The following is a 19,841-nucleotide window of genomic DNA, read 5'->3' as shown; positions in this document are numbered from 1 at the left end:
CAACAGTCTTGTTTACTTCCAAACGTGGCCAAGTCCGCTGCACCGGAGGAGAAGCGCACCTGCTCTTACCAAGTTTTTAAATTATGTTTAAAGGCCTACTATAACCTGAATTATTATTAATAATTTCTGCACTGGATTTTTTTTTGTGTGTGAATTTTATGGTTGGTTTGCATATTTGCAGAAAGCTGCAATAAGCCATCTCACATTTCCTCATTCAACTGTGCTGAGAGCTCTGTCTCGGGGTAGGAGAGCAGAGAAAAAAATTAAGGCACTCAGAATTAATTATCTTTTTTTTTGTTGTTGTTGTTTCAGTTTAGCTTTGCAAAGCGAATAAATGACACATTCAGAAACACTTTTATTATAACTTTTACACTTAAGTTTATATCGTGATATATACTGTTACAGTGAAAGGATTCAGTTTATATCGTGATATGAATTTTATGTCATATCCCCCAGCCCTAATCTCTGGACATGAATAGAATTGAACAAATCTGTAGTTTTTGTTCAAAGCATTTCCTTTCAGGTATTAATGAGACAAATGTAACTCCACAGCCTCTGAGCTGAGCTGTTACAGCCGGTTGCATGTCAACATCAGTGTCATTCATAAAGAATGTAAGATGTCTCATTTTGGGAGGAAAAAAAATGGTTTTGGTCAGTTGTAGTTTGTCTGTACAGCGTTTGGAAAAAGGTGTCATTTGATTTAAAACAGCGATTCGCTTTGAAGTTATTAATTCCAACCGAAATCTATCATTGCACATTTAGAGGCATGCAATTAGTCCCACAAAACAGATGATCTTATTATTTCCTTTACCTGAGCTTCAGTTAACAAACTGGTGAAGGGAGTCCAGCTTACACCAGAGAATCATCGCATGCGCTGCCCCACGAAAAGTTAATAAGGAACAAATTAAAAACTCCAGATGTGGAATGAAGGATGATTCTCGTTTCTTGCCCACAACAAGACAAGAGTCCCAGTTAGTGACTTTAATCAGCACAAAGGTGACTCACGATTGACATCTTTAAATGGCTTTGAGGTTAATGAAGAAATAGCGGACCCACTGCCTGTGCTGCAACCTGGTGCTTCACGGATTCTCAGAAACAGCAGCCCACAATCAGCATAGAGAAATGATCATTTTCCCAATAAACAACTGGTGCTCCAGCGTAATGTGAACTGAAGAACCGATAAGGGAATCATTAAGCAAAAAAGGGTGTTGATGTTGGTGGATCGAATCATTTATCGATTCTTAACAGTAACTGGTTTTTCATACCCATCCCTATACGTGATACCTGCCATTTTTGAAGTAAGACACTGACGTCTTGTCAATTACAGTAAGCCTCCTCTGTCCCAGGCTAAAAACTTGAGTTGGCTAAGGCCTGTTTCACACGGCAGGATAATTAGGCCGATATCAGACCCAATCTTCCTCTTACGACAATCTTAAGGATGCCCAAACAATCGTGGTGACGCTAAAGATAATCTTATCAGATCTTCCTGCCGTGTGTGGTGTGTTCAGAGCGCTCTGATCTGCTCGGAAGGGCGTCAGGAGCGCTCCGATCGCAAATCACGGATATTCAACATGTTGGATTTTCTTGGCCCGATATTGCAGTCTTGTGTCCTCCGACCACAAATGAGCACACAGCCTGATGAATGTGACGTGCAGCCAATCGGAAAGCGAGGTGACGCATGCATGGAGCGGAAAATAAAATCAAAATAGCTGTTCTGACTTACCAGAAAGTCCGGTGGTGGCGCTGTCTCCACTCCTTTAAAGAACACCTTTTCTTTTTGCATTGTTTTTTCCCCTCTGTTTTAAATAGTCCACAAAGTATCTCCGTTTACTCTGAAGTCACGTTTCATCTCCAGAGTTTTTGCGAGATTTCCTGTCTGAGCTGGGAATGTTGGTGTGTGAAATCGGTTCGTGTGTGGTGGTGTTGTCCTCACCGTGTGGCTGAACACCACACACTGTACGACCAAACCTGTTAGATTTATGATTTTTTTTTTTTTTTTTATCTTCACCGTATGTGATATCTCAGGTTTTGGAAACCTAAAGATAATTTTAAAATCCTGTCGTGTGAACCAGGCTTAACTCTAAACTTTAGTTGACTAAGCGCTTTGTGCAATGACTAACATCAAAAGATTAATAGACTGAGTTTAGTCGACTAAACCAGCTTGGACGGCTTTATGAAACTGGGCCCTGATGTCATCTGAAGCTGAATAATGATGGAGAGTCGGGGTAGTCGGCAGCGGGTTCTGATGGAATGATCCTCCCACTTGTAGAAAACTCCTTTTTGTGTTTGACTTTCTAATCAAACACACAATACAGTTAAAAAAAAAAAAAAAAATCAACATGAATTTTTTTTTTTTTAAATCATCAATCTTATGGCCCAGTCACACAGCATATGACGATTCCTGAACGAAGGGAAAAGTAAAAAATTCACAAATCATTAAAAAAAAAGGTGGACGAATGAGCTTTTGATTTTTTCCCATCACCGAATATCCTGCAAATCAAGAGCGCAAAAGGAACTAAAGAGGAACAAAATGAAACCGAAGCCAAAGCTGATCTCCACACTTTAAACAAAATGCACCTGGAACCACTGCTGGAGCAGTGTGTGTCTGCATTCTGCTCTACATTCCAGGACTCGGCACTGGGACGAAGCTCTGTAGCGCCCGAGTCCTGGAGAAGCTGCAAAGAGAAGCGCGTGATCTGACCCACTGTGGAGATCTGTGCGCACATCTGTGGCTCCACCTGCTGTGGTTGCTCATCCAGAAAAAATTGCCTGGCTCTCAGGTCCAAATAGTCTGTTCATCGATCACGGATTTTCCGAAAAATTAACTGAATTGTTGCTGAAAATATGTGCTAAAATGTTAGCCGCTTCACTGTCCCGAGGCAGCCGAGGAGAAGAAGCTGAACAGAGATTCTGTCCACCGAAAGGGAAAAAGCCTCCATTAAAATCCTTCTCTCTCTCTCTCTCTTTCTCTAAAAGGGAGAGAGAAATTTTCTCTTTAAGTCTATAAAAAAAAATTCTTAAGAAAATCCTCATATAAAATCCATAATGATGATAATATTAAAACAAACAGAGCTCTGGTATAGGATTGGAAAAGTATTGGCAGATATCCAAATTCAGGTATCGGGATCGGCTTGGCAGCATGGTGACTTAGTGATTAACACGGTTGCCTCACAACAAGAAGGTCATGGGTTTGATTCTTACCTGTGGAGTTTACATGTTCTTCCCGTGTTTGTGCTGGTTTCCTCCGGGTGCTCCGGTTTCCTCCCACATTTAAAGATGTGCAGGTTAGATGACTTGGAAACTTCATAATTGTCCAGGTCTCCCTTGCAAAAAAGGTCTTGATCTCACTGGGACTAACCTGGGTAAACTAAATTTGGCTCTCATTCACTGATTCTAAACACCCAGGGAGCTAATGCTCACCCCAACCCCCCACTGAAGCTGCCTGTGTACATGTGGGCGCATGTATGCTGACAATGGCAAAACTTTAACTCTGCGGAAACCATGGCACGTGTCATAGTTTCTCATCTTGTGCGCCCATTTCAGTTTTCATTTTATTTCATTTATATAGCGCCATATCACAACAAACCTGCCTCAAGGCGCTTTACAGTAAGGTCTAACCTCAACAACCCCTAGAGCAAGCACACAGGCAACAGTTGTAAGGAAAAACTCCCTCAGGTGATGTTGAGGAAGAAACCTCAAGCAGACCGACCAGACTCAGAGGGGTGATCCTCTGCTTAGGCTGTTCTAATAATTACAAGGTTGTTACAAAGATGAAGAAACGTGAAAAATAAAAACCGGGGTAACATCAAAACGAAGTGCATTATTGAGATGACCATGCAAGCTGTTGCAAAGCAGGCAGGGGGTCATTCAGCTCCCTGGGATGCCGGGCAAGCATCCATCCATCACGTCATCAGTGGGCCTGTCACCCTGTCAGAGCACATTCCAAATGCAAACTGCAGTGTGCTGCTTTAACCATGGCATCTCATGCTCAGTCCAGCACCCTGTGGTGTGCAGCTGTCAGCCTTATGTGACATCATCAGTGCCTCAGACAGAGAGAAAAAGAGCAGAATCAGTCGGCTGGAAAAAACACACCTAGGATGAGTTCAGCAGCAATAAATCGACAGGGAAGCAGAGAGAATATTAAGATCATCACCAGCAGCTAGAACTGAGCCTCACTAACAGATCCAGAATATAGATGAAGTGAGGCCGAGACCTGTTCCTTTGCTAATAAAATTAATTTAAAATAAGAAGCATAGTACCATACTTGGATAACTGGTATGGTACTACGAGGTGTGCCGGTGAAGAAGAGCTGCTTTTTTTTTTTGTTGTCAAAACACTGAGATCTATAAATGAGCATTCAGTTTTGCTATAGTTATGTTTCTCTGGATATAGAGCCATCAGAAATCATGTTGGGTCGAGCATAATTTCTTCAGAAATTATCAATTCAATTATATTCATTACCTACACCCAAAATATTTTTACTTGCCTGCATTCCCACATACAATGAATTAATGTCTAGAGTCACACTTTGCACGTATGTACAATATGTTTTTCTTGTATTTATTTAATTGCACAGGTGTAACATGTACGCTTGAGCCATTTAAATTGTACGACTCTTAGATGACTATTTAGACATTGTCTGAGCTTTAGCACATGCTTTTTCCCTCTTGCTTGCTTAAGATTTGTGTCAAATCTTCATTCCAGGAGATTAACTAATTTCTCTGGTGTGTTAGAGATCAACATGTTATAGAAATTTGATACGAGGCCTTTTCTTAAGTTGTCTTTAACCATCACTTTTTCCAATGGTGAACGAGGGCATTTGTTCAGATTGTTTAGATTTGCTTTTACAAAACTTCTCACTTGAAAATATTTAAAGTAGTGTTTTTCTAAGCGATCAAAAACTTTACTTTTCCTGAAATACATCTCTTGTGCGACATCCCGTGTACCAGAACTGCTTATTATGGGATGCATAATGGCAGCAAGTGAAAAAAGTTTGAAAGTTTGGACTTTTTTTTTTTTGTGAGGAAAAAGCTGGACCTCCTCCCTGTAGGCGGTCTCATCGACCCTCAAGATGAGTCCGATCACCGTCATATCATCTGCAAACCTGATGATGGTGTTTGTGGAGTGACGGGGGACACGGTCATGAGTGGACTCGACACACAGCCCTGTGGTGTGCCTGTGCTGAGTGTGAGGGGAAAGAAAGGTGAGGGCCGAGTTTCACACGCTGTGGTCTGTTTCAGAGGAAGTCTTTAGTCCAGGAAGGTACAGGTCCAGTAGTTTGGTTCTCAAATAAGAGCAAATGCGACATGGAGACAGGCCTTGATGTGCTGCAGGACCAGCCTCTCGAAGCTTTTCATCACCTCTGATGTTCAGGCGATGGGCCTGTAGTTGCTGAGGTCACTGTTCCCTGATGCCTCGGGGACAGGGATGATGGTGGCAGTTTTCAGGCAGGTTGGGACAGTTGCAGAGACAGTGTCTTGAGTCAGGGAGGGGTTGAAGATTGTTGTGAGGGTCCCTGAGAGCTGATTGGCACCTTCTCAGTTACACGGTTGGGTCTAGTGGCTTTCCTCTGGTGTACCTGACGAAGTACTCTCCTCACATCCTGTTGTTGAAGAGTCAGTGAGATGCTGCTGTGGACGGGTCACGCTTTTTGTCTGCAGAACTCAAAGCGTGCATGGAAGCCATTTAGTTCCTCTGCAAGTGAGGCAGCAGCACTGATGGTGGCTTCTCTGCATCTAAACCTACTAGAATTGCAGGCGTGTTATGTGATTTTACTACATGTAGGGCACGGCGTATGTTGTCCTGTGTCCGGCGTTCCCAAATAAAACCAGTCTGGTCTAGACTAATGTTCTGTGGGAGAACTGTTTCCATTCTTTTGGCTAGAATATGAGTGAAAATTTTGTAGTCCTGATTCAGGACACTTATTGGTCTAAAATTGCTACATTGAAGTTTGTCCTTGCCTTCCTTTGGAATTAATGATATTACCGCTTCACTCCATGAGGGAGGAGTTCTATTTTCTTGCAGGATCCAGTTGAAAGTACGCTCCAAAATTGGAACCAAGGAATCCTTAATTTCCTTGTAGAATTCGGGAGAGAACCCATCTGGTCCGGCCATTTTATTTGATTTAAGGTGTTTTATTGCGGCCTCAATTTCATTTTTTGAAATATGTTTTACAAGATCTTTTCTTTGTTCTATAGTCAACTTTGGTAAATTAATTTGATCAAAAAAGTTCTGCATTTTCACTTGGTCACATGGAGCCTTTGAGTATAATTTTTTTTATAGTATGTTTCAAAACATTTTTGAATCTGTGGTAGTTTATGTTCAATCTGCTTTGTTTCAGAATTTCTAATTTTGTAAATTGAGTTTTCTGCTTGCTGTTTTTTTATTTTATTTATAAGCCAACAGTCTAGTAGCTTTTGCCCCACCCTCATAGTAAGTCTGCTTCATAAACATCATTTTCTTCTGAATATCTTTAGTGTACTGCTCATCTGTTTTGTTTTTCTTTTTGACTATTTCTGTTTTTATTTTGTGGTCTCCTTTTTGTTTGTTATAATGTTCCAGCTTTGCCAATTGAGATTCCAGTATCAATAATTTATGCTGCCTTGAACGTTTTAGATTTGAACTATAGCCTATTATTTTTCCTCTAAGGACAGCTTTACAGGCGTCCCAAAGTATTATGGGAGTTATCTCATCATTATCGTTGTCCTCTATGTATTCTTTGATATCTGCTTTGATTTGAGTCTTTTTTTGGCTCAAAACATAATTATTTAGCCTCCACATGGTTTTTTTGCGATCCATATTTGGGTGATTCTTTAACTACAGGCACTATTGGCCTTGTAAATGTAATTTCCACCAGACCATTGCCTTAAAATATAAAGCGCCTTGGGGCAACTGTTTGTTGTGATTTGGCGCTATATACATGTGCTCTGATGTCACTGTTTATCTCCGTAGAAACTACCCAAACAATCTTTCATACAAACTGTTTAGGGACATTACAGTGTTGTGGTGGGAATTACGGCAATAGTGTGGGACAACTACATTTTGTTTACAAAAAAAAAATCACAACAGTTGTATGACATTGAACACCCCAATTATGTTTTGATTATTTTACTGATATTTTATTCAGAGATATTTTAAAACATTAGAAAAAACGTTTCTTTACCATTCATTTTTATCATTGAAGATCAAAAGTCTGGGTGTGGGACAAGCACAAAACGGCAATATTTGCATATAATGATGCTGAAAAAAGGTGAAAAAGTCATCATAGACTACTAGAACAAATTTCTTAACACACTTTCATTGTAAAGATAACTATAAAAGTGTGAAATTTCACCTTTTTTCTATTTTTCATACAATATGATCAAAGGACATAAGTGCCCGTAGTCTAAGAATCACCCATTTATATCTATGTCTAGAGTTACTGGACTGTGGTCCGATAAATCCATACTGCCTATTGTACAGTCAAACACCTTGTGAAGATCCATATTAAAAATAAAAAAAGTAGTCAATTCGTGAGAAAAACGAATGTGGGTTTGAGAAAAATGTATAGTCTTTTGTTGTTGGATTAAGTTGTCTCCACAGATCAACCAGTCCCAAATCATCCAGTGCACCTTTGAATTTTTTATTTATAAGTTTAGGCTGAGTTATTCTTGGGTTAGAGGAGTCAAGATCCAAACTTAACCTCAGATTAAAATCGCCTGCACATATTAAAATACCTTCAGTTTCAGTTATTGTTAAATCAAATATTTGCCTAAAAAACTCCATTCATAATTTGGGGGGGGGGGGATAGACATTTAGCAAGGTCATTAGTGAACCATCCATATTTCCCCTTAAAAGGACATATCTGCCTTCTTTATCTTTTTTTTCAAATAGTGTTTCAAATGTAATTTTACTTGATATTAAAATTTACACTCCCCTCCTATGACCCGCAGAATAAGATGATGAATATTGATATTTAAATCCCATTCTAGTGAGTTTGGCGTGTTCTGTTTCAGAAAGATGGGTTTCCTGTAGAAATGCTATTTCAGTATTTATCCGTTTTAGTTTAATTAGAATCTTGCTTCTTTTGATTGGATTGAGTAACCCATTCACATTATAACTAACCACTTTCATTATCTGCACATATACATTTCAATATACTCGTATATTTGACAACAGGTCATTACGGCAACACCCCAAAACACACAACAATATGCCTTAGAACAGGCTTGAACAAAAAGGAACAATAATGAACAAAAATAGTTGACCTCCAAAAGTGGGTTAGAGGGAGAGCCTCGTCCCCTCGTTGGAGGGTGAGGGCCTACAACAGTAAAACAAGCTATTTTACTGTCCACTGTCCTTGTGTCCTGACATATCACCTTAAACTAGCCTTAAGCAGTTTTACTTTTAGTACTTTTAGTCTGAACTGTCAATAATTCTTGACTCTTATTATTTCAATAGTCCTTCCATTTTAGACAATGAACAACTCACCACCTGCCCTCTTCATGCTCAGTCCTTATCTTTCCTCCGAAACATTTGCAGGTTTTCTTGATAGCTAGGAGCCTTTGTGTTATCAGCCCGTGTCTTGGTCTTAACTGTGCTCCAAGTTAGTTGCCGAATTTGATCCAAGATTGATTTCGGGCTTGGACTGGACACCTCCGTAACCGTGAGCCCTCTCTTATTCATATCCCGTGTCGCCTCTTCCACAGACCCGCACAGCACAGGTCCGCTCCTAATAGACTCTTAACTTCACTGGAAACGGAATTTGAAAGTGTATCTTCTTAAGTTTCGGAACTGCTTTTGCCTCCGCGTATGCCCTCCGCTTCTGCAAGATCTCTGGCGTGTAGTCATGGTCCAGATTCACAGCTCTTCCACTCATTTGAAAGCCAAGTTTCTGCCAAGCCAATCTCAGGATCTCTTCTTTTACCCTGTAGCTGGAAAACTTGGCTATGATTGTTCTCGGAGACGCGTCTGGGGGTGGCCGTGACACTAAAGCGCGATGCAAGCGCTCCATTCTCACGTCCACGGATGATGGCACAGACAGATTTTCACGTAGCAGGCGTTTCACAAATGCATTCATGTTTGGGTCATTATCTTGGAGTCCTTCTTTCACATTATAGATGCGAATACAGTCCCATCTTGCGCGGCTCTCCAAATCAACAGTTTTAGCATGGAGTTGTGTGTGGAGTTTGAGCAGCTCCAGCAGCGCGTCCTCTGATGCCTGGATGCGCATCTCTGCTGCAGCTATCCACTCCTCCGCCTCTTCTATTCTCTTATTAGCACTTTGAATATCCTCACGAATATCTTTCACCTGTTGGGAGCTGTCTTTCCTAAATTCTCTTAATTCCTTCAGAATGATGGTCAAGTTAGTGCTGTCGTTTTCTTCCTCGCCCACAGTTAGCATGGTTTCTCCCTCGATGCTAACCGACTCTTCTTCATCACGAGTTTTTTACCTTTTGCTTTAGGCATTGTGGTTGCCCTTGTTTTAAAATGAAGCTGTCACTTATAAAAGTGGTCAAATCAAGTTTTAACGGGCAATATCTGAACAATTGTCGGGAGCACACGCTTATGCTGCTGCCATGTTGCAAGGCTTGACCGGAAGTCTCCCAGACATGGTTTTAACTAATAGTTGAATTTGAATTGAATTTTATTTATGTATTTGGCACGCAGAATAACAACACAGACAATAACAAAACTCATAAAAAGAACGTGCAATGAACCCGCATGGCCAAAAGGGTGAAGGCAGAAGCAAAGCTTGTAGATACCCTCCCCTTATACCATTAAAAAAAATAAAGAATATGTGTGTGTGTGTACGAGTATATATTCAATTCAATTTAATTTTATTTATATAGCACCAAATCACAACAAACAGTTGCTCCAAGGCGCTTTATATTGTAAGGCAAGGCCATACAATAATTACGTAAAAACCCCAACGGTCAAAACGACCCCCTGTGAGCAAGCACTTGGCGACAGTGGGAAGGAAAAACTCCCTTTTAACAGGAAGAAACCTCCAGCAGAACCAGGCTCAGGGAGGGGCAGTTTTCTGCTGGGACTGGTTGGGGCTGAGGGAGAGAACCAGGAAAAAGACATTAGTTATATATGTATCTATAACAACAATACAAAAGAAATGTGCACAAACAAAACAACTGTCAGTCATTTAAAAACACAACCAAAGGAGCAGCAGTACACAAACCCAAGCACAACAACAAAATGGTAAACCTAATTCTTCAAACTAACGGGGGGAGGGGTGTGTGTGTGTGTGTTTTTATATATATATATATATATATATATATATATATATAGCCGACTAAGGTACCAAGTAACTTAACATTATCAGGACAATTATTCCAAATATTAACACTTTTTAACAGAAACACAATGACTTTTTACATTAGTTCGGACCTTTAGTTTCTCAAATAATAATGTTTCTCTCAAATTACAGCTGGAATCCCTCATTTTAAACAGATCCTGGACATGTTGAGGCAAAAGTTTATTTTTCACTTTATACATAATTTGTGTAGCGATGTAATCAATAAAGTCCCAGAATATTAAAATTTGCAGGCCAGCAAATAACAGATTTGTAATATTGTGTGTAATCATTAAGTTGAACAGTGACGTCAGTGCTCTGGCCTCATTTGTGGTCACGGCCTACACAAGTCGAACACACTGGACCTTGGGCATGTGGTCCAGACTCCGCAGTGTGACATTCCCCCTCAAACCACAGAGCTCTCAAAATGTTTGTCGGCTACCTGCTCCCTGTGAGACTTGTGCCATTATTGTTGCTCTGTTATGCATTCAATTTATTTTCATTTATATAGCCCCAAATCACAGCAACAGAGTTGCCTCAAGGCGCTTCACACAAGTAAGGTCTAACCTTGCTAACCCCCAGAGCAACAGTGGTAAGGAAAAACTCCCTCTGAGGAAGAAACCTCAAGCAGACCAGACTCAAGGGGGTGACCATCTGCTTGGGCCATGATACAGACATAAATTACAGAACAATTTACTAAACAAATATACAGGAAATGCTGTTGGTGCACAGGACAGGAGGGTCTCCAGCACAAATACCACACCCACCTTTGGATAGAGCTGTACCATAAACAGAATCAGGCATCAGAAAGACAAGAAACACTGTATAGTTTGTCGGCATTAAACAACAACAAAAACAGAAGAAATACTAAGGTCATCGCTGGCCACTAGCCCTAAGCTTCACTAAAAGACCCAGACTTTAAAGTTGAGGCTGTGGCCCACTCTGTTTACTAATAAAATGAATTAAAAGAGTAAAAAGCATAAAACAAAACTATACCGGTATGCTCACCATACGAAAGGGAAATAAGTCCATCTTAAGTCTGGACTTGAAAGTCTCCACAGAATCTGACTGTTTTATTGATGCAGGGAGATCATTCCACAGAACAGGGGCATGATAAGAGAAAAGTCTGTGACCTGTAGACTTCTTATTCACCTTAGGGACACAAAGTAGTCCTGCACCCTGAGAACACAAAGCCCAGGCCAGTACGTAAGGTTTAAGTCAGCTAGGTAGGGAGGTGCCAGTCTGTGAACAATTTTATAGACTAGTAGCAGAACCTTAAAATCTGATCTCACTGGGCCAGGAAGCCAGTGAAGATCAATCAATCAATCAATCAATTTTTTTATATAGCGCCAAATCACAACAAACAGTTGCCCCAAGGCGCTTTATATTGTAAGGCAAGGCCATACAATAATTATGTAAAACCCCAACGGTCAAAACGACCCCCTGTGAGCAAGCACTTGGCTACAGTGTGAAGGAAAAACTCCCTTTTAACAGGAAGAAACCTCCAGCAGAACCAGGCTCAGGGAGGGGCAGTCTTCTGCTGGGACTGGTTGGGGCTGAGGGAGAGAACCAGGAAAAAGACGAAGCACTCTATTGGGGTGATATGGTACTATGAGGTCCCTAAGATAAGATGGGACCTGATTATTCAAAACCTTATAAGTAAGAAGAAGAATTTTAAATTCTATTCTAGAATTAACAGGAAGCCAATGAAGAGAGGCCAATATGGGTGAGATATGCTCTCTCCTTCTAGTCCCCGTCAGTACTCTAGCTGCAGCATTTTGAATTAACTGAAGGCTTTTTAGGGAACTTTTAGGACAACCTGATAATAATGAATTACAATAGTCCAGCCTAGAGGAAATAAATGCATGAATTAGTTTTTCAGCATCACTCTGAGACAAGACCTTTCTGATTTTAGAGATATTGCGTAAATGCAAAAAAGCAGTCCTACATATTTGTTTAATATGCGCTTTGAATGACATATCCTGATCAAAAATGACTCCAAGATTTCTCACAGTATTACTAGAGGTCAGGGTAATGCCATCCAGAGTAAGGATCTGGTTAGACACCATGTTTCTAAGATTTGTGGGGCCAGGTACAATAACTTCAGTTTTATCTGAGTTTAAAAGCAGGAAATTAGAGGTCATCCATGTCTTTATGTCTGTAAGACAATCCTGCAGTTTAGCTAATTGGTGTGTGTCCTCTGGCTTCATGGATAGATAAAGCTGGGTATCATCTGCGTAACAATGAAAATTTAAGCAATACCGTCTAATAATACTGCCTAAGGGAAGCATGTATAAAGTGAATAAAATTGGTCCTAGCACAGAACCTTGTGGAACTCCATAATTAACTTTAGTCTGTGAAGAAGATTCCCCATTTACATGAACAAATTGTAATCTATTAGACAAATATGATTCAAACCACCGCAGCGCAGTGCCTTTAATACCTATGGCATGCTCTAATCTCTGTAATAAAATTTTATGGTCAACAGTATCAATAGCAGCACTGAGGTCCAACAGAACAAGCACAGAGACGAGTCCACTGTCCGAGGCCATAAGAAGATCATTTGTAACCTTCACTAATGCTGTTTCTGTACTATGATGAATTCTAAAACCTGACTGAAACTCTTCAAATAGACCATTCCTCTGCAGATGATCAGTTAGCTGTTTTACAACTACCCTTTCAAGAATTTTTGAGAGAAAAGGAAGGTTGGAGATTGGCCTATAATTAGCTAAGATAGCTGGGTCAAGTGATGGCTTTTTAAGTAATGGTTTAATTACTGCCACCTTAAAAGCCTGTGGTACATAGCCAACTAACAAAGATAGATTGATCATATTTAAGATCGAAGCATTAAATAATGGTAGGGCTTCCTTGAGCAGCCTGGTAGGAATGGGGTCTAATAAACATGTTGATGGTTTGGATGAAGTAACTAATGAAAATAACTGACAGAACAATCGGAGAGAAAGAGTCTAACCAAATACCGGCATCACTGAAAGCAGCCAAAGATAACGATACGTCTTTGGGATGGTTGAGTAATTTTTTCTCTAATAGTTAAAATTTTGTTAGCAAAGAAAGTCATGAAGTCATTACTAGTTAAAGTTAATGGAATACTCAGCTCAATAGAGCTCTGACTCTTTGTCAGCCTGGCTACAGTGCTGAAAAGAAACCTGGGGTTGTTCTTATTTTCTTCAATTAGTGATGAGTAGAAAGATGTCCTAGCTTTATGGAGGGCTTTTTTATAGAGCAACAGACTCTTTTTCCAGGCTAAGTGAAGATCTTCTAAATTAGTGAGACGCCATTTCCTCTCCAACCTACGGGTTATCTGCTTTAAGCTGCGAGTTTGTGAGTTATACCACGGAGTCAGGCACTTCTGATTTAAAGCTCTCTTTTTCAGAGGAGCTACAGCATCCAAAGTTGTCTTCAATGAGGATGTAAAACTATTGACGAGATACTCTATCTCCCTTACAGAGTTTAGGTAGCTACTCTGCACTGTGTTGGTATATGGCATTAGAGAACATAAAGAAGGAATCATATCCTTAAACCTAGTTACAGCGCTTTCTGAAAGACTTCTAGTGTAATGAAACTTATTCCCCACTGCTGGGTAGTCCATCAGAGTAAATGTAAATGTTATTAAGAAATGATCAGACAGAAGGGAGTTTTCAGGGAATACTGTTAAGTCTTCTATTTCCATACCATAAGTCAGAACAAGATCTAAGATATGATTAAAGTGGTGGGTGGACTCATTTACTTTTTGAGCAAAGCCAATAGAGTCTAATAATATATTAAATGCAGTGTTGAGGCTGTCATTCTCAGCATCTGTGTGGATGTTAAAATCGCCCACTATAATTATCTTATCTGAGCTAAGCACTAAGTCAGACAAAAGGTCTGAAAATTCACAGAGAAACTCACAGTAACGACCAGGTGGACGATAGATAATAACAAATAAAACTGGTTTTTGGGACTTCCAATTTGGATGGACAAGACTAAGAGACAAGCTTTCAAATGAATTAAAGCTCTCTCTGGGTTTTTGATTAATTAATAAGCTGGAATGGAAGATTGCTGCTAATCCTCCTCCTCGGCCCGTGCTATGAGCATTCTGACAGTTAGTGTGACTCGGGGGTGTTGACTCATTTAAACTAACATATTCATCCTGCTGTAACCAGGTTTCTGTTAGGCAGAATAAATCAATATGTTGATCAATTATTATATCATTACCAACAGGGACTTAGAAGAGAGAGACCTAATGTTTAATAGACCACATTTAACTGTTTTAGTCTGTGGTGCAGTTGAAGGTGCTATATTATTTTTTCTTTTTGAATTTTTATGCTTAAATAGATTTTTGCTGGTTGTTGGTGGTCTGGGAGCAGGCACCGTCTCTACGGGGATGGGGTAATGAGGGGATGGCAGGGGGAGAGAAGCTGCAGAGAGGTGTGTAAGACTACAACTCTGCTTCCTGGTCCCAACCCTGGATAGTCACGGTTTGGAGGATTTAAGAAAATTGGCCAGATTTCTAGAAATGAGAGCTGCTCCATCCAAAGTGGGATGGATGCCGTCTCTCCTAACAAGACCAGGTTTTCCCCAGAAGCTTTGCCAATTATCTATGAAGCCCACCTCAGATGCCAAAATAGGTGTAATGTGGTCAAAGTTGAGTTTCATCAGCATGTCTAGTGAGATACTATCAAATTCTGTAAATCTAGGTAATACCTCATTAATGGTGCCCACCTCAGTAGCAGGGTGTTGTGGCTGGATTAAGGCATGCTGGGATATGTTTAACCTAATGTCTTCTATTTTCTTCTCAAAGTAATCCAGAAAATCTTGTGCAGTAAAAGGAGAGCGAACTGCAGGTGGTTGTCCATGAATAAGTGTTTCCACCGTGTTGAGCAAGAACTTTGAGTTATGCTTGTTTTTGTTGATCAAATCAGAGTAATAGGTCCACTTTGTAGCCAGTAGTGCATGCTTATAGTCTAAGATAGCATCATGCGGAATACTTCTAATTTTGAACTATGCCATTTCTGTTCTAGACCTCTAGCCTTATGCTTGCAGGTAATCATTAAACCAAGGTGACTGTGCTTTTGGGGGGGCTGGTTTTAACAAAGGTGGTACAATCACGTCGAGTGTAGTTTTGAAAGCTGAGTTTAAACTATCCACAGGTCTGTCTACTGATTGGGTATTTTCCAAATGTGAAGCTAAGATATCAGGCAGTCTAGCTTCGAGTTCAGTCGTAGTTGAGGATGATGATTTTGAGGACAGTGATCTTATATTAATGAGACCCAGACTAAGGACCTCAGTGGGGTGGACAGTTGGACTGTTTGGGTTTAGGGGTGGTTCCAGAGTAGTATATATATGATGCCCAGAAGTGGGTTTAGGTTTGAGACATTCCATGTGGGTTGTAGGTGCAGGGGTGGTGGCCAAGTGGTTAACGCACTTGGTTTCAGTGCAGAAGGTTCCGGGTTCAAATCCCACCCCTGTCACATTTCTCCATGTAATGTGGAGTTGCGTCAGGAAGGGCATCCGGCGTAAAACCTCTGCCAATTCAACATGCAGATCCACCTTGGATTTGCTGTGGCGACCCCGAGTGCAAACAAGGGAGCAGCCGAAGGGACTTACATGTGGGTTGTAGGTAGCATTCTTTGTTTTGGAGAGCAAAGCACCTGCTGCTGCCACCATCTGACAGGCTGTGTTACTGCAGAGATTAACACGATTGCCGTCTTTCCCCTCGACTGTTGAAGTTGGTCTTTTCACATTCTTTTTTCTTATTGTGGACATCTGTCTGGCTAAAATGAGGAGACGGTCTTCAGGTTTAAAAAGCTCTGTATTACTGTGCACAGGCTCTGTGATTAAGGGCCTTGCTCGAAGGCACTTTATTGATGGCAATGAGTGAAGTTTGAAGAGTGCTGACTGTTCTGTTCATGTGTCTGCAGGTTACAGCAGGAGCTGATGACGCTGATGGTGAGTACTGAATCCAATATGGCAGCTGCTGGCTCCTTCACAGCATGATGCTGCAGCATCTGTGTGATCAATAGTCATCAATCTGAGTTCATGTCTGGATTACAGAAGCAGAATATCTTGAGTTGCCATTGCACAAAAGTACAAAAAAATAGAGGTCAAGACTCTCATTTCAGTGCTGTTCAGGTCTTTGAACTAGAATTCTGTCTCCCCCCCCCATCTCAAAATTGATGTCCCTGTATGGATTACAACAAAATATCATTCCCAAACAATTAATAGCATTCCATGTCAGCTGGGGGACGCGGTGTATGCCAGACCTCTCTGTGGTGCTGTGGCCACGTGGCGCTCCCCCTTGCAAGGTTTGGGGGGGAAAAAAAGGACCCTAAATGATGCATTCTAGTGCATCTGGAGAACCAAATACTGTACTTTGACATTAGAAAACTAATTATATAATAATTTCTTTGGTGATGGTTTTCAACTTTCCGTGAACTCGTACCCGTCCTGTGCCTGTGTTTGTCTAAAGCCCCTGTAGCTGGCACATTGCTTCTTTCTGTACCCCTAAACTCTACACCTATGTAGATTCTGAAACAGTTTCTATTCATTCTCTCTCTCCCTCCAAGAAGTTAGCTCTTTAGAATGCTGAAATGTGCAAATGTAGATGATGGAAATGGTATTTGTTTTTGTACACATGTAAATGGTGCCATTGTTGGCTGAAGTTTCATCTCTTGAACACCAGATGGTGGACCTGCCCTGAGTACATGTACCATTTTATAGACAGAGCATTTCCAAAATGCCACAAAAACCACCAAAGAATAAATAAATAAATAAAAGTACTTAATTTCTGAATATTTGGAGTCAGTCTGGGTCAGGGGTCTGCAGCATTTACTGTCAAGAGACATTTTTGTCCCATCTTCCACAAATACGTTTGACCTTTTTAAAATGAATGAAAAAAGATAACAGCTTATAAAGTTTTTCTGTATACAGTTCAGCTATATATATATATATATATATATATATATATATATATATATATATATATATTTCAAATTGTTCTCTTTGTTTTTTTACAACCCAAATCAGAAAAGTTTGGTATGAAAAGTGTGTGTGGGGGGGGGGGGGGGTTGAACCAAGATAATGTTCTTCACAGCCGTTATCTTGGTTCAGACTCTCATTTCATGAAATCTGAATTTTTTGGAAAAACCTTGATAAAGAGCAAACCAGTGTTGTTGCATGGTGGCCTGCAGCACATGCTGAGCTGCTTCTTGACCTGTCAGTTCAAGAAGCAGCTTCTAGTCTATTCTAACCCTGACCCACAATGATCCTGACATTTTCTTTGACTTCTGTTTACTGCAGACTGTATGAAAACAACATATTTCATGTTTTGTGAAGTCAGCTTTATTTTATTGAGTAATATACATCCATTCCTACATTTAAGGCCTGCAGATTTTTCCTAGAAACGTCAGGGGATGAAAACATGAACATTTCCAAATTAGTGACTATTTCTTAGACTTCATTTACATCAACCATTCAGAAATACAAACAGTGTGGTACTCTATAGTACATCTGTGTCAGGTAGGCAGTTCTCAAAAACTAAATGTCCATGCTGGAAGGAGACAAGTGAGGGAAGCCACCAAGACACAACTCTGGAAGAACGTTTGGCTTCTGTGAGAGGAGAAACTGGGAATAGTGCAACATTTTGATTTTTATCTTCATTTTACATCTAGTCCCAACTTTTTCTGATTTGTGGTTGTTCCTGTTGCATTTCTGAAATTACAGAAAAAGTGTGAGATTAAGCAAAAAGTGTGAACATTTTATTGTTTTAAAACTTTGTATAACAAACACCAAACTCTTATAAAGAAGGAAAAAAAAATACCTGGACATGTGCAGGAAAACTTTAATATAAACTGAACAGAACAATGCAGGCTGATTAGACTCCCCATAATTTTTTTTAGTATAAATAAATCATGATGCACGTAGCCAACCTGTTGGGGGGGATCCAGGGGGCCTCTCTCTGGATCATTTTGAAAAAATAGATTCTAAATAATGCATTCTGGAGAACCAAATACTATATTTTGACCTTAGAAAACCGATTAGATTTAGCTTCTTTACACTAATATATTTTCTTTTCTGCCTGACATTATTCTTAATGTAACATTTACCCTTTCTTACCTTCTTTAAATGTTATTTTTCTTATTTTCAGGTAATGGCTTCTTTTCTCTGGTGATGGTTTCCAACGTTCCATGAACCTGACTCAGCTTACTGCATGTGCTTGTTTAAACCACCTGTAGCTTCTTTCTTCGCCCCTAAACTGTGCGCCTATGTAAGATTCTGAAATTGCTTCTATTCTCCACCCCAGAAATTTGCTCTTTAGAATGCTGAAATGCACAAATACAAAAAACAAAATGGTACACATGTAGCACCCCGTCACACCACAGCAGGAATGCCATATAAATTGATATTCTAGTGTCATTCGTGCTGTACTCGAACTGCACTCGAATGCTTCGTACAGCAGTCAGCACATTCATGTGTCGCTAGTACTGGAAAACATACGAGCGGCCGTCACGTTGCACTCATACCACATTATTGCAGTACGACTGGGCATTCGAACATCATTCTTGCAATTCAATCAGATCAATTCCTCAAACAACATTCCTGTGGCATTTACCAAATTAACAGGCCAGCAGAAATGTAGAGAAAATACGCACTACTGCCACGGACATTCAGACTGGGGAATATTCATACGGCGGTCGAACTGCTGTGTGACTGTTTCCTCAAATGGCATATGAACTGGCAGCCCACCAGCACTTGGAACAGCCTGGTCGCATCGACACTTCCTGATTGTGCCCCTGATGAGCCCTTTAGTTTATCTTTCCTCCTTTGATCGCGAGATGCGCGCACGTGTGTGAACGAACCGTCCGTGAGTAAATGTGGAGATGTCTGGAGTTGTAGTTGATGTGGACATGTCCTGTCTCTGGCAATCAGTCTGTGAGCAGGACTTTTATGGACTTTATTTAAACACATTTGTGAGAGAAGAAGCTGCAGCTGCTTCAGTACCTCTCTTCCCCAGACAGATCCACACAGAGAGGGAGCTGCAGCTGCAATCAGCATTTTTTTTTTTTCCTGTGCTCTTTTTTGAGCATGTAGTTTTTACTGCACTGAGTACACGGTATAAAAACAATCCTGTGTGATTTATACTTCGTGTTGGGAAGGTGTCGTAACACTGAGCCGCAACAGGGGGCGCAAATGAACGGACAATGGATAAGACAAAGAGTAACAATTTAATGTTGTGAAACGCACAACTGGATACAGACAAAAATATATAATGCCAATTAAACACAAAGTGACGTGCGGGCAGGCTCGTAGATAGGAGACCTCTGGCGATCGAAGAGCCGGGACCCACACAGCTTCCACCACCAACGGCCTGAAGAACACCGGAGCCGCCAAGTCCTGAGTCCCCAGGTGGTCACCGTCTTCTGTTGCAGACCCTGGTACTGCTGGCAGAAGATGAAAACAGTTAATGGTGAGTGTGTATCCACACACCCAGTAATCCTTCACCCACAGGTCTTCAGGGAGGGAAAACCTCCACCTCCGATACAGAATCACCCGTGCAGCT

At 40.6% G+C, this 19,841-nt stretch overlaps 1 protein-coding gene across 4 annotated transcripts in view; it reads left to right on the top strand.

Moving 5' to 3' along the window:
• ube2c (ubiquitin-conjugating enzyme E2C) overlaps positions 1-19,841 on the top strand; it is a 120,805-nt gene that overhangs the window by 58,352 nt on the left and 42,612 nt on the right. For all 4 annotated transcript variants that reach the window (XM_034164358.1, XM_034164366.1, XM_034164339.1 and 1 more), the window contains exon 3: positions 16,204-16,231. In XM_034164358.1, coding sequence (XP_034020249.1) covers positions 16,204-16,231 — 28 coding nt within the window. The remainder of the gene's footprint in view (positions 1-16,203; positions 16,232-19,841) is intronic.

The sequence above is a fragment of the Thalassophryne amazonica genome, chromosome 3, assembly GCF_902500255.1.
Source record: "Thalassophryne amazonica chromosome 3, fThaAma1.1, whole genome shotgun sequence".
NCBI lineage: Eukaryota > Metazoa > Chordata > Actinopteri > Batrachoidiformes > Batrachoididae > Thalassophryne > Thalassophryne amazonica.
Note: the sequence above shows the minus strand (reverse complement) of the source record. Positions and strands in the feature narration are given on the sequence as shown.